At 33.8% G+C, this 13,949-nt stretch overlaps 1 protein-coding gene across 12 annotated transcripts in view; it reads left to right on the forward strand.

Moving 5' to 3' along the window:
* EPHA5 (EPH receptor A5) overlaps positions 1 to 13,949 on the forward strand; it is a 330,528-nt gene that overhangs the window by 208,850 nt on the left and 107,729 nt on the right. For all 12 annotated transcript variants that reach the window (XM_033425564.2, XM_012532520.2, XM_033425566.2 and 9 more), the window contains one exon: positions 6,191 to 6,315. In XM_033425564.2, the coding sequence (XP_033281455.1) occupies positions 6,191 to 6,315 (125 nt within the window). The remainder of the gene's footprint in view (positions 1 to 6,190; positions 6,316 to 13,949) is intronic.

Here is a 13,949-nt window from a genome sequence, read left to right on the forward strand (position 1 = left end):
AGTAGGAGCTTCCAGCTGGCAGATATTGACAATCCACTTGGCCAGATTTTGACTTATGGAATTAAATATAAGATACATGTATTTTTAAAGCTTGTGTATAAATAAACTAATACATTACTCATGTGGAGGGACCTTTGGAGGAAAGTAAAAGAAGTGCCATCTGAGAAAGTTTTAACACATTTGTGGATTGTCACAGACTGAAAAGATTTCAATATTACCTTATTTATCTTTCTCAGTGCTTTAAGATTCAAATTTTATGTGGCTAGGTCAAATATTGATACATAGAGATGTATTATTTGTTTTTTTTAAATGTAAGTAACCAATACTTGAGTCTATCTATAGTTTATTTTTGTCTACACAAATAGCATTGTGTACAGGGACTGATGAATGGTATTTTCTTATTCCATGTAACACAATTAAGTTTCATGTTTTCATCATGATAACTTTCTTTTGAATAATGAGACACACATCAATCTATATTAAGTGAATTATTAGTCATTTAATTAGCAATTAAAAATTCAACACTTTTAGGTCTTTAAAAAAATCTGCGATGATGAAGGAAGTTTACCTATAACTATTTATTTATGTAGAGTTGTGAAATCCACTGGATGTTGAAAATTAAATATCTTATCTGTATAGGTACTTTGCCTTTTGATCTCACCCCCCCAACATTTAGAACAGTGTCAAGTTTAGAGAATAGGCTACATATAATTTTGATTGATGAAAGGTTGAAAGGATTAAGGAGTTAGAATCTGTTATTGAAGTCTTCTTAAACAATTGTCTAATATTTTAAAACTATTAATACAAACAGTACTTAATTGGTACCTACCCTATACCTGTACTGTAATACAGAATCAGACTGCAGTCTTATAAAAAGTTTGTATCATTGTTCCTATTTTAAAGATAGAATTTACATTCATAGTGGTTAAGTAACTTAAACAGAATCACTCAGCTAGGAGATGGCTGGTTGCCAAAGGATTTGAAGCCAATTCTGCTTGACTTCAAAGCTGTCTGTGTCATGGCAGCCCTTCCCATCTAAGGACACTGTGCCCTAAACTAGCTACTATATTTGAAAAGTTAGGATGATATGCTGTTTTACATAACAGCAGACTTTTGTATGTCATTGCTTGTGCCATTGAGATGTTAGAGATTTCTACGTTATATAATTATCAATAAGTCAAACAGACACAGATTGGCAATTTTTAACCACTAGACCTATATACTGGAATTAAACAATTAAGTAAATGGATGGCAGATGGTGGGAGCCACTGTTGAAGTAGGAGGTTACAGATAAGTTAGGGTGAAGAAGATAGAATAATCTGTGTGATAACTGATTAGAGTTGGTGACATCAGTTTACACTTATGTTTAGCTTAACATATATATATATATATATATATATATATATATACACACACATATAGTTATATTTAGAAATGTTTACAGATATACACAGGTTAACATACACCCATTTATTTCCTGGCTTTGCCAGCTGAGAGGGCCAAGAAACAAAACCCCAGTAGCAAGGAGCACACTTATCCAGACCTTGGAATTCTCCAATAAAAGAAACCAGTGTTCCTAGGAGAAATTACTTATTCTATGATTGAGGACAATAAATAAACAAGATGGACCTAGCGCATCTGGTCTTGCAGTGCCAGGGAGAAAGAAAGTGATGTAGAAAACAGACAGAAAAACCCGGGATGATAGGGGTATGTCAAAGAGACATAGGAGCTAACTGAAAGAGTAATCAATGGCCAAACCTTTAACAATATGAGTAAAAAATAAAGTATTAGATTATAAGCTAACGTATAAAAAACCCATGTGTCCGTACTCCACATGAATATAAATAAATGATTAAACAAACAAATAAGTAAATAGGTTGAAGAGACAATAATTTGGGCAGATACTGAGTGTGATCCTGGGGTATAAAAAGGATAATAAGTAAAAATAAGGAAATCTGAATAAAAATGAACTTTAATAATAATGTATCAATATTGGTTCATTAATTGTGATAAATATACTGTACTGTTGTAGGAAACATCTTACAACATCTTTTAAAAAAATTTTTATTGGAGTATAGTTGATTTACAATGTTGTGTTAGTTTCTGTGGTACAACTAAGTGAGTCAGTTATACATATATCCACTTTTTTGTAAAGATGTTTCTAATAGAGGACATTAGGTGTGGGATACAGGGAATCTCTCTGTACTACTTTAATAATCTTTCTATAAATATAAAAACATTCTCAATTTAAGTTTTTTAAGTTCAATTAGACAAATTAGCCCATAATGGGAAATGTTACTAAGGGATAAATATCTTGCTTTATTATAGTGGTATTCAAAGTTCACCTCCAATATAGAAGCTACAATACAGAAACAATTTGGGATGTTTCCACATAAGATGAAACTTAGAAGCTATGTAAATTATTTTGTTCTATTCACAACTCAATTCCTAGTATTTTTGTTCTTCTTACACTAGGATGGTAATAGTTTTATGATGTAACATCATCCAGTGCAATTTTACAAGCAGCAATGCTCTGTGTCATAATTCTCATTTTGTTCCAGTCTTACTTAATAAATGGTTGAGTAGATAAAGAATGAGCAGACGGTATTAGTGAGGGAGATGAATGAAATAAATTAAACATGCCCTGCAATTGACAAATCTGGTTACAGTTATTTTAATGTACATATTATCTGTAAAATACTTTGCAGTAGGGTAAGAGTGCTTACATTTACAATTTGCACATCATCATTGTGTCTCCAGGAGCTGTCAGTGTCCCCACTTTGATCAGCTTTACACAAATGATGCAGAGATGGTCTTGTCACAGAGCAAATTATTCTTGAATTACTCTGAGCTGAGAAGTGGTTTCCTCTTCTCCATCCATTCTGAACCATGATTTAAAGGATATTATTTAGCCTCTGAGACAACAAAGTTGGAAAACAATGGTGTTTATTAAATCAAACAGTCTTTGAAAGCCATACAGTTTATGTTTAACTTTGATGGATGTAAGTAAATAACAAAGAATTCCGCTTTAAGCTGGTTATGTCTGTGCTGATGTTTATTTGATAGCTTCATGTTGAAATGGTTGATTATTTTATTAAAGAATTGATTGCTTTAAAATAAAGCATAAATCTCCAAATAATAAGATCCCAGTATATGCAAGTAAGATGAGAAAAACTCGGTTTTGAATGATAAATGATGATGTATGTATTTCCCATTCATTCATTCATGCATGTTTCCATTCAATAAAAATTTATGAAATATCTATATGCCAAGTAATTTTCTGGTGCCGGGAATATAGCAGTGAACTAAACCAAATTAATCCCTGTCTTCATGGAGCATACATGTTAAATGCAATTATGAATAGAAAGTTGGCAGCACTATCAATTTATTAAGTGAAAACTGATAGCTACCTACAAGAAATACATCAATCAAAATGAGAATGTTTGCAATGTAGTAAAATGAGTGAAGAACTTTAAAGACAGTCTTTGTCTGGATCTTTACTAAAGTCTAATGCAAAAAATATGTAGTGGTAATGGGAAAGTGAGTATAGTTTATAATTTAAGATAATTCATAAAGGTATTCACTACTGAACAAAGTACATAATAAAAAATTCTACTGTCTTGCTTAATTCTCTGTTCCTGTTTCTGTCAGTAAATTTGCTATTTTGCTACAAACACTATGATGAGCTAGGGGGCTTATAGCTTCCTCTTTCTTGTTTCCATGTCTTCTGAATGCTTTGTCCACAATATCAAATATGGCATGACTTTTCCCTCATGAGGGAATCAATAGGGACTTTGAACTTATGCCAAAATGTGACTGTGAGAACCACCAGTCCAGTAAAGTTTCTGTGGAAGTAAATACACTGCAATTTCAAAACTTCTTTTAGACAATTTTAGCTTTGTATGCACACTATGTGTTCTGTAGTAGTCCAGAAAATTTGTGGAGCTGGACATGTTTAAGAAAAGCAGATAAGGCTGAAATTATGCATCCTCTGAATCTGAATACCACAAAAAGTGCTATGATTAAAAGAATAAAAGTACATTTTATAGTACCAAAGTCATCATCACCCTATTATGAGTACATAAAACACTAGAAAACACTAGTTAACAAATTTTGCTCTTACAGAGTATATCTGTCTCTATTTTAATTTTATTGAAAGACACTTCACACGTTTCATAGATGAGTTTGTTGACATAATACATAATAAAAAATAAAGGTTTTCTCTATATTTGATTTTTTACCACCAGTCATTTATTCCATACATATTTATGGAATCCTTCTCTGTTCGGGTGCTGTTCTAGATCTAGGGATTCAGCTGTGAATGAAATAAACGATATCCCTGCTTTCATAAAAATTACATTTTACTTGAGAGGACTGAAAAAAGCAAATATAGAATTAAGATATGAATATCAGATGGTGGAAGTTCAAGAACTAGGGAGAAAAATAAAACACTGAAGAAACATGGTGGGGCATGGTGAGGTGAGGGGGGCTGAGGTAGAGAACAGACAAGAAAGGTCTCAGTGAGAAACCCGGAGCAGGGAGAAAGCCCTGGAGAAGTCAGGGTGAGAAGCACCTCTGAATAATAGGATGCAAATACAAAGATCCTTAGGCAGTAGTGTGTCAGAAGTGCCTAAAGACAGCCAGCCTGGGTAGAGCTGCTGAAGAAAGGTAGCAGGAGATGATGAGGTCAGAGATGTAGAGAGCCATAGTGATGCTTGTATGCATTTGCACATTTGGCTTTCACTCTGCAGTGAAACAGAGAGACACAGAGGAGTGACAGGATCTCACTTCTGTTTTTAAATGATGAGCCTCTTCCCCACACCCTTGTCACGCCAGTATGGGGCTCACCAAACAGTTCTAAACTTTGTTCTTGCAGTCTGTTGCTCAAAGTGGTGCCTCTGATTTGATTACATTTTTGGAGGTGTAGAAAAAATAATTAAACATGATGAATTAGAGTGTATTACTTTGTCTGAACACTGCTGGAAATTAAAATAGTTAGAAATACTATACATATATATGTATATAACATATCTTTAAATTTTAATCTCACCAGATGTCTAATACTGTTCACATAGGGCTAAGCCTGTGGTTATACACTACTCACTATGGCTGACCTCTTTTCCATCTTATTATATGTATACATTATATAAATATATATGTATATATAATGTATATACATTATAAAATATGTATTTTATATATAAAATATGTATATTATATATTATTTCTCTATCTCTTTATACATACACACACACACATATATGTGTGTGTGTGTGTATATATATATACCATCCAGTAGTCCATGATGGTTTTTTTCCTTGGTTGTCTATAAAAGCTGAAAACTACAAAAATAAAGGTTATCTACATCAAGAAAAGTATTTGTCAATACCTCTTTATGGTGTCAAACCGAGAGTCTATACAAGTCTTAGCAAATTGATAAAAAATGGATATTGAAATAAATATTCATATGTGTGTGACTTCAAATTCAAAATATTCAGATATACCTAAAATAGCATATCTTTTTTCTATTTTCATCAGTGTCATTTAATAGACACTGGCAAATAGCAATGAACACCATAAACGATTGTGATTTCTATTGAAATATTTGGGGAAATGGAAATGAAGGAAAATGTCTCTTTTATTTGCTATTGTTTTCAATATATTAACACATTTAATAGCATATTTTTAAGAAAAACTCCACTATATTTAATGTATGAATTTCAGTGGTTATAGGACCCATATGATTTCAAAAATAAGAAATTATAAGAGTTTTAATGCTGTAAAAATGTGGTAATATAGATAATTATGTATTATTAGTGTAATGGGATATATTATACAGAGTCCACAAATTTTAGGAATATAGAATATACATAAGGTCATCAAGAACATCTTTATTTTATCAAAAGTAAGATAGTTTATGTATCTAAACTTTATAGAGAAAATGTAGACTTAAGATTCTATGTGACTACAATTTTATTATAGAAAATTCTCAGGGTATTAGTTGATTTATATTTTTTTAAAACACTTCAAAGTCTGTAAAAATTGTATATAAAGTATAATTGTTTCCAAGTAAAATGAAAATTTAATTATTTGGGATTTTTATTATTCTACATGTCAAGAATGCCCAATATACATTATAGACAGGTGTAATTTCAAGGCTCTGTTAATCATGCTACTCTTTATTTTGCAGCTCCCTCTCCAGTCACCAATGTGAAAAAGGGGAAAATTGCAAAAAACAGCATCTCTTTGTCTTGGCAAGAGCCAGATCGCCCCAATGGAATCATCCTGGAGTATGAAATCAAATATTTTGAAAAGGTGGGACTAAGAATAAAGAATATCTTTTCTTCTTCTTTTTTTTTTTAATTTTAGCAACTGCAGTTATCCAATTTATAGAAAAGCGTGTTGGAATTTTATGTGTAAATCAATGACAATTGACTTGCAGTCATGATTATGAAAGCTGGAAGTGTACAGGGAGCACTTTATTTGTGTTCTGCTGCTGCCAAATAGTTTACACCGCCAGGATACTGCCGTAGGGTCTAACATTAACTTAACGAGGGTTCACAGCATTAAAAGATGAAATCATAGGACATTTTCAAAGTGTCCCAAACACTGGAGTTGTTAACCTTCAGTAGTAACTGCAGTGTACCACAGGGAAGAACACATTCTTATGGCCAGTAACCCTGCATAATACCTATACTATTAAGGAAGTATAGGCAGATAAGGTGTATATGTACCTTATAATTTTAAAATATAACAAAAATCTAACACTGTAGCATAAAATTTATTTTAAAAATTTGAGGGCATAAAATTGGAAGTGTATGCTTCCCATTCCCTATAGTTTCTTGATTTCCTCTTCTTCACTGAGTTGGCTCCTAGGTCCACTCTCACATGTTTTGCCATAATAGTTGTTGAAATCTAAAGGCAGTAATCATCCCTCTTCCTCTTTGCTGAATCCACAACTGAATGAGCTATTGATAAAGGAATAAACAGGTGGAAACTAAAGATGAACTTATAATTTCTAAAGCTGGACTGGAATATTTGGCTTAGATATGTAGCCACCTTGTTGCTTCCATGTTGGAAGCGACAACTCCCACCCTATTTTACTGTGATTTTTTGTACAGACTAGATCTGAATGGCATACACTACTTAGAACAACCTGAGTTCTAATAGACCAGATAAAGATAGATGAGTGCCCAAACTAGTCTCTAAGAGGTGGATAGGAGACCCTGGCCCAGACATATGTGTCCTATGGAGGTAGGAGTATAAAAGATTGCTGACATAATGCAGAGAAGCAGATCCCAAAAGAGAAGGGAAGGAAGGGCTCAGCCACACTTACCCAGTTGCTTCTCCCAAACTCCCAGAGACATCGCTCCTTCTCTCTTAGGGAAGAATGAAAAGGGTGGAAGTTCAAAAACTTACTCTGCAATACCTAAGAAATTGTCCAAGGTAGAACATTGGAAACGAGAGGGGGAGTGAATGGTCCCACTTATACTAATGCAAAAGTATCATGAGAAATACTGATATCCTGTTAATGAAAGTTACTTAAAAATTCAACATTCCATTTATATGCATAGATGAAAGATTATAGATAAAACATTGAAATACATTGAAGTAATTCATAGCATTTGTTAAAAAACTTTCTTGCAACTGATTTTTTTTTAAAATAAATTTTATTTATTTATTTATTTGGCTGCATTGGTTCTTCATTGCTGCACACAGGCTTTCTGTAGTTGCTGCAAGCAGGGGCTACTCTTTGTTGTGGTGTGCAAGCTTCTCGTCGTGGCTTTTTTTGTTGTGGAGCATGGGCTCTAGGCACGTGGGCTTCAGTAGTTGTGGCACATGGGCTCTAGAGTGCAGGCTCAGTAGTTGTGGTGCACGGGCCTAGTTGCTCCACGGCATGTGGGGTCTTCCCGGACCAGGGCTCAAACCCGGGCCCCCTGCATTAACAGGCAGATTCTTAACCACTGTGCCACCAGGGAAGTCCCAATTCATAGCACTTTTTAATTGCTTCGTTCATCATTGATTCAACAATTACCTGTGTAAAGATACAACAGAGAACAAAACAGCCAAGTTTATGTGGGGGAGAGTGAGGTTATCTACATTCTTTTTAGGTTTTGGATATCTATACAATATTCATATATTCATTTTATAAATAGATAAATAAAAGCTCAATTATCATGTTTGAAATAGTTGTCTCTAGGAATGATTTGCTGGTGGCATTACATGTAACTAGTGGATTATTAGGGAACACAAATGAAGATACTTATATTTCAAAAATATATATATTATTTAATACATTATTCACCAAGAGTGTCTTAAGAAAATACCTCTGAGACAAAGCTATGTTGCAATAAGATTTACAGTGTTTACGGAAAAAAAATAGGGTAAACCAAATAAAATGTTATAATATTAATACCCTCACTGATTCCCGTTTCTCTGGGAGTAGTGGTCCAAACTGAATTGCCAATGCTAGAAGTCTACAATTTAAGCACATGCTGTATCCAAAAACAATTGGTTAAATTAATGTTTACATTCCTTTTTCAAGTTTTTTGTAAGCTTTATTACTGCATACTAATGCAAAGCTAGGCAAATATATATATATATATATATTTATGAATTCTTTTGTAAACATTTTAAGTTTCCAGATTTTTATTGTAATTAAAATTGATTTTAAAAGAAGTTGAGGTGCATAATGACATTTTAAAATAACTGTACTATGAAAACTATATATTTGAATATACATATCTTAGATGAAATAAAGTTCAACAGCAGGACGACTAAAAGTTTAATAAGTACTTGTTTTCCTGCATAGTTTTTCTTTACCTGAAGCAACTAGATGGACCAATGAGTTTATTTGTCTTTTTTTTTTTTTTACATCTTTATTGGAGTATAATTGCTTTACAGTGGTGTGTTAGTTTCTGCTTTATAACAAAGTGAATCAGTTATACATATACATATGTTCCCATATCTCTTCCCTCTTAACATCTCCCTGCCTCCCACTCTCCCTATCTCACCCCTCCAGGCGGTCACAAAGCACTGAGCTGATCTCCCTGTGCTATGCGGCTGCTCCCCACTAGCTATCTACCTTACATTTGGTAGTGTATATATGTCCATGCCTCTCTCTCGCTTTGTCACAGCTTACCCTTCCCCCTCCCATATCCTTTTTTTTTCGTCTTTAAGGAAATTGTCCTGACTTTTTTCCCCTTATGAGTAACCTTCGATTGTTTTTACTCTTACTTCCCAGCATATGCATGAGTCTCATATACATAATATTCATTAAGAGCAAGGATTTATCTTTTTTTTTTTTTCTTTTAAGCTGCTGCTTCTGTTAAAACAAGGATTCACTCAACAAGTGGTGGGGCAGAGTCCTTTTCTATTAATGTTGATTCTAATTAATTTTATCCATGTTGTGGAAATATTTTCTTTATAGTTCATGTTTATATTTATTTCAGTAAAATTTGGTTTTACACTTAATATTTTATATTTAAAGCTGTATTAATACATTCTATTATCTGCATAACTGAAAGTAAGAAAAAATGATTTGGGGAGAAAAGATTTCTATTCATATTCTCAATAAATGAATAACACAAGTTGCCTACCTACATGCTTTTAACGCAGCAACCCTTATATATAATTTTGGGGAAGTTAACTTTTGGTCAGTGTTTTCCATTTTACAGAGAAGATACTAATTCCCAACTTTTTTGCCAAGCAAAATTATTGAGCACACCAGTAAAATACACAAAAAGGTTGGGTTTTTTTTAACACTTTAAGAAGGAAAAAAAAAAGGATAATGAGCTTTTATACCATGTATTGAGGTGGGGGTCCTGATAGGTTTCCAGAGCTCATTTTGAATCTTCAGAATGATACCACCATTTTATTGGATGGCTCTTGGCCAGACACAGGTGGCAGAGCTTTCCAGGGCTCACACATTCGCCAGCTGGCATTTCTGCCTGTGATTGCCCTGCTCTAATAGAGGTCATTGGGCCTCTCTGCTCCTGCATGGTGATGGGCCCATTGCCATCTCTTAATTAAAGACAGAGGCAAAGGGAAGCTGCCCTTTGGCAGGGTGTTTGCCAGCTGGCTCCTTCCCCTCGCTGCCTGTGAACAGTGTTTGCTAAGCAGCTGGGGAATGTAGCTCATTTGCTCAGCTGGGGCATGAAGGCAGCAAACCACTACCCTGACCAAGGACTTGGCAACATTTGGTTGTGGGTGTTGAAGATGTGTGTATAGGTTTGTGAAATGGAGAAATTTATGAGGATGATTTAAAGGAGTGGATCAGAAGCAAATTTTAGAAGATAATTCGAGGATTCAAAATGTGTATTTATGGGTTTTGATCCCTTAGATATATTCGCTAAGTCTCTTCAATAATATAGTATTCAACTAACTCAGATAGACAACGTACCATTAGACCCGCAATAAGGAACCACTGAGACATACATAATGTTAACAGATAAATCAGACGGAATGCTGTATAATTTTGTATAATCAACTGATGTTACATTATACATTTATTTCAAGGAACAGCATTCCAGTTTCCTTGCAATGATTTTTTTTCTATTTTTGACAAAATTATCAATTTCTACTTTTTCAATAGTTAAGAGTTACAATCATGTAAGCTTTAAAAAATTTTTTTTTCTTTTCAGTAGAAGAATTTGCCATCATGCTATAGGGTAAAATCAAATTTACCTAGAAGTTCTAATGCTCAGAAGATTGTGCTGGGTGCTATGTATATTATCTCTATCTCTGTGTCCTCACAGAGTCTTGATAAATAATTTCATTCTATTTTAAAGAAGAAAAAAACTTAGGTTGAGTTGCATACCCACATTTACACATGTACTTAGTTAATAACATGGTTGGAATTCTAACCCTGATATTCTTATGCTATTTTTCATTAAAAAAAAATCTTACTTTACATATAAATGTTAATACTTCATGTAAAAATACTAATTATATCAAATATACCAGAATCATAACTTCAGTTTTGTCTAGATTTTTCTCATGAACTCAAATTCCCTTTAAACAAAATGCAAATAGTAGCGAACATATATTTTATCATTTTTTACTGAAAATTACTGATTCAATCACAGCCAAACTGGAAAGGATAATATTACTAAGAAAGTCTTACACATTCAGTCATAAACTTGAGTGTACTCAGATTATCAGTAACTACAATAGTTTATAGAAGCTATTTACCCCTTTTAAAAGGAACACATCAAGAAATTGCCTGCTTTTTTTACTGTTCTACCCCTAGCAAACAGAAGGGGTAATAGAGTAGACAAGATCAATAAATATTTCTGAGTGAAGAAAATGACTGACATTACTAGGTAAAACTTTATAGAATTTATTTTTCTACTTTAAATTCTTTGAAAACTCTAACAAAGTTTCCTAAGCACTTTAGAGACTAGGCACTTAAACTAACGTGAGTGTTAAAAAAAAAACAAAGATCAATTGTTTATGTAGACTGAATCAGAAAAACCTATTTGGATTAGAATTTAAACCATATCTATCTATAGAGAAATTTGGATATACATAACCCTAAGAAAATTTTATATGTTTGAACGTATTAAATGAGGAATGGTAAACTGCTTTAAGGGAAGAATATTTACCCATTGTTTATTGTACATTGTATTGGTGGTAGCATAGAATATGGTTAGAAGTTGACTTTGATGTGTCAAATTAGAAAAAAATTAAAATAATAATTATGACAATTAAAACATGTGCTTTACAATTTAATACATGTTTTCACTTGCATTATCTGTTTCATTCTTACAACATTTCTGTGAGAATATCCAGCCACCAATTTTTATCCCAATTTTACAGATAAGGAAACTGAGGATAAAGTAAAAATGGGTTTGCTGTGTTTTAGCACGTGATTTCAATGTTCACACTAAAGGCACAGCATGGCATGCTGTAAACTTCAAGGAACAAGGAGTGTGGTTTGCATTTGTTTTACTTTTTAATAGCATTATGAACATTAAATAATAACCTTATTCCTACTAGAGTACTTGAGAAGTAAATGTTATTTTCTTGTTTTCATTTTTTTTTCTCATTTAGGAAAAATAAATCCTTTGCATGTTGTTTCCCTTGGATCTTTTTAAAAAATCAATACATTTTTTCTGCTTGTAAAGACAAAATTCCCTGAAATATTTAGAAAATAATGATTTACAGGCATCAATAAGTTATTTTAAGTAAAGCCCAATTCTTAAAAAAGGGGAATAAAATCTCTAACCATAACCTATCTTTAATTCATCCTATAATATCTATCAGAAATTTAATACATGTGAAAAGACCTTAAGGAAAAAACAAGCTTAGCCAAAAATTCACACAGAAAAACATAAGGGAAGAGAAAGTTCAAAGCAGGGAATGTGTATTAAATCTTTAAGTATCTAACACTTTATATTCAGAGTGGTAACTTCAGAGATAATGAGGAGTTATAGATGGTTTGTCTAGACTTCTGTTAGCAGTCAAAATAGGAATAGTTCCTCTCTGTTTCACTTTCCAAAGCTATCTATTAGGTGACTTTTCCCCCTTCATCTCCATTCACTACTAACCCAGCCCAAACACATGAGAGTAAAAAAATGAAGTTTTAAAAAAGGAAAAAAATATTTTGCTTATGTGAAATTTTTCTTTAAAACTCACTGTTTCGACTTAGTGAGTTAAAATTAAATTTCTCCAGTGAAGTTCACATTCCTTCTCCCAACCCCTAAATATGCTTAGAAATCAAATTCAAGGGATTCTGCCAGTGGCCTTCATTTGGGCTGCAACTCTTCCCAGAGTCTCTGGCCTGCTGGCCTACTATATCAGATTTTGGAATCACCAAGCCTCCACAATCATAGTCTTGGTGCTGCAGCCAGGTGTCAACCCGGAGCCTCTGAGGTGGGAGAGCCGAGTTCAGGACATTGGTCCACCAGAGACCTCCTGGCCCCACGTAATATCAAATGGCAAAAGCTCTCACAGAGATCTCCATCTCAATGCTATGGCCCAGCTCCACTCAACGACCAGCAAGCTACACTGCAGGAAACCCTATGACAAACAACTAGCAAGACAGGAACACAGACCCACCGGCTAGCAGAGAGGCTGCCTAAAATCATAATAAGGTTGCAGACACACCAAAACACACCACCGGATGCAGTCTGGCCCACCAGAAAGACAAAATCCAGCCTCATCCACCAGAACAAAGGTACAAGTCCCCTCCACCAGGATGCCTACACAACCCACTGAACGACCCTTACCCACTGGGGACACACACCAAAAACAAGGGGAACTACGAACCTGCAGCTTGCAGAAAGGAGACCCCAAACACAGTAAGTTAAGCAAAATAAGAAGACAGAGAAATACACAGCAGATGAAGGAGCAAGATAAAAACCCACCAGATCAAACAAATGAAGAGGAAATAGGCAGTCTACATGAAAAAGAATTCAGAGTAATGATAGTAAAGATGATCCAAAATCTTGGAAATAGAATGGAGAAAATAAAAGAAACATTTAAGAAAGCCCTAGAAGAACTAAAGAGGAAACAAGCAATGATGAACAACACAATAAATGAAAGTAAAAATTCTCTAAAAGGAATCAATAGCAGAATAACTGAGGCAGAAGAATGGATAAGTGACCTGGAAGATAAAAGAGTGGAAATAACTACTGCAGAGCAGAATAAAGAAAAAAGAATGAAAAGAATTGAAGACAGCCTCAGAGACCTCTGGGACAACATTAAAGGCACCAACATTTGAACAATAGAGGTCCCAGAAGGAGAAGAGAAAAAGAAAGGGACTGAGAAAATATTTGAAGAGATTATAGTTGAAAACTTCCCTAACATGGGAAAAGAAATAGTCAAGTGCAGGAGGTGTAGAGAGTCCCATACAGGATAAATCCAAGGAGAAACATGCCAAGACACATATTAATCAAACTATCAAAAATTAAATACAAAGAAAAAATATTAAAAACAGCAAGGTA

Source organism: Orcinus orca, chromosome 4, assembly GCF_937001465.1.
Source record: "Orcinus orca chromosome 4, mOrcOrc1.1, whole genome shotgun sequence".
Lineage (NCBI taxonomy): Eukaryota > Metazoa > Chordata > Mammalia > Artiodactyla > Delphinidae > Orcinus > Orcinus orca.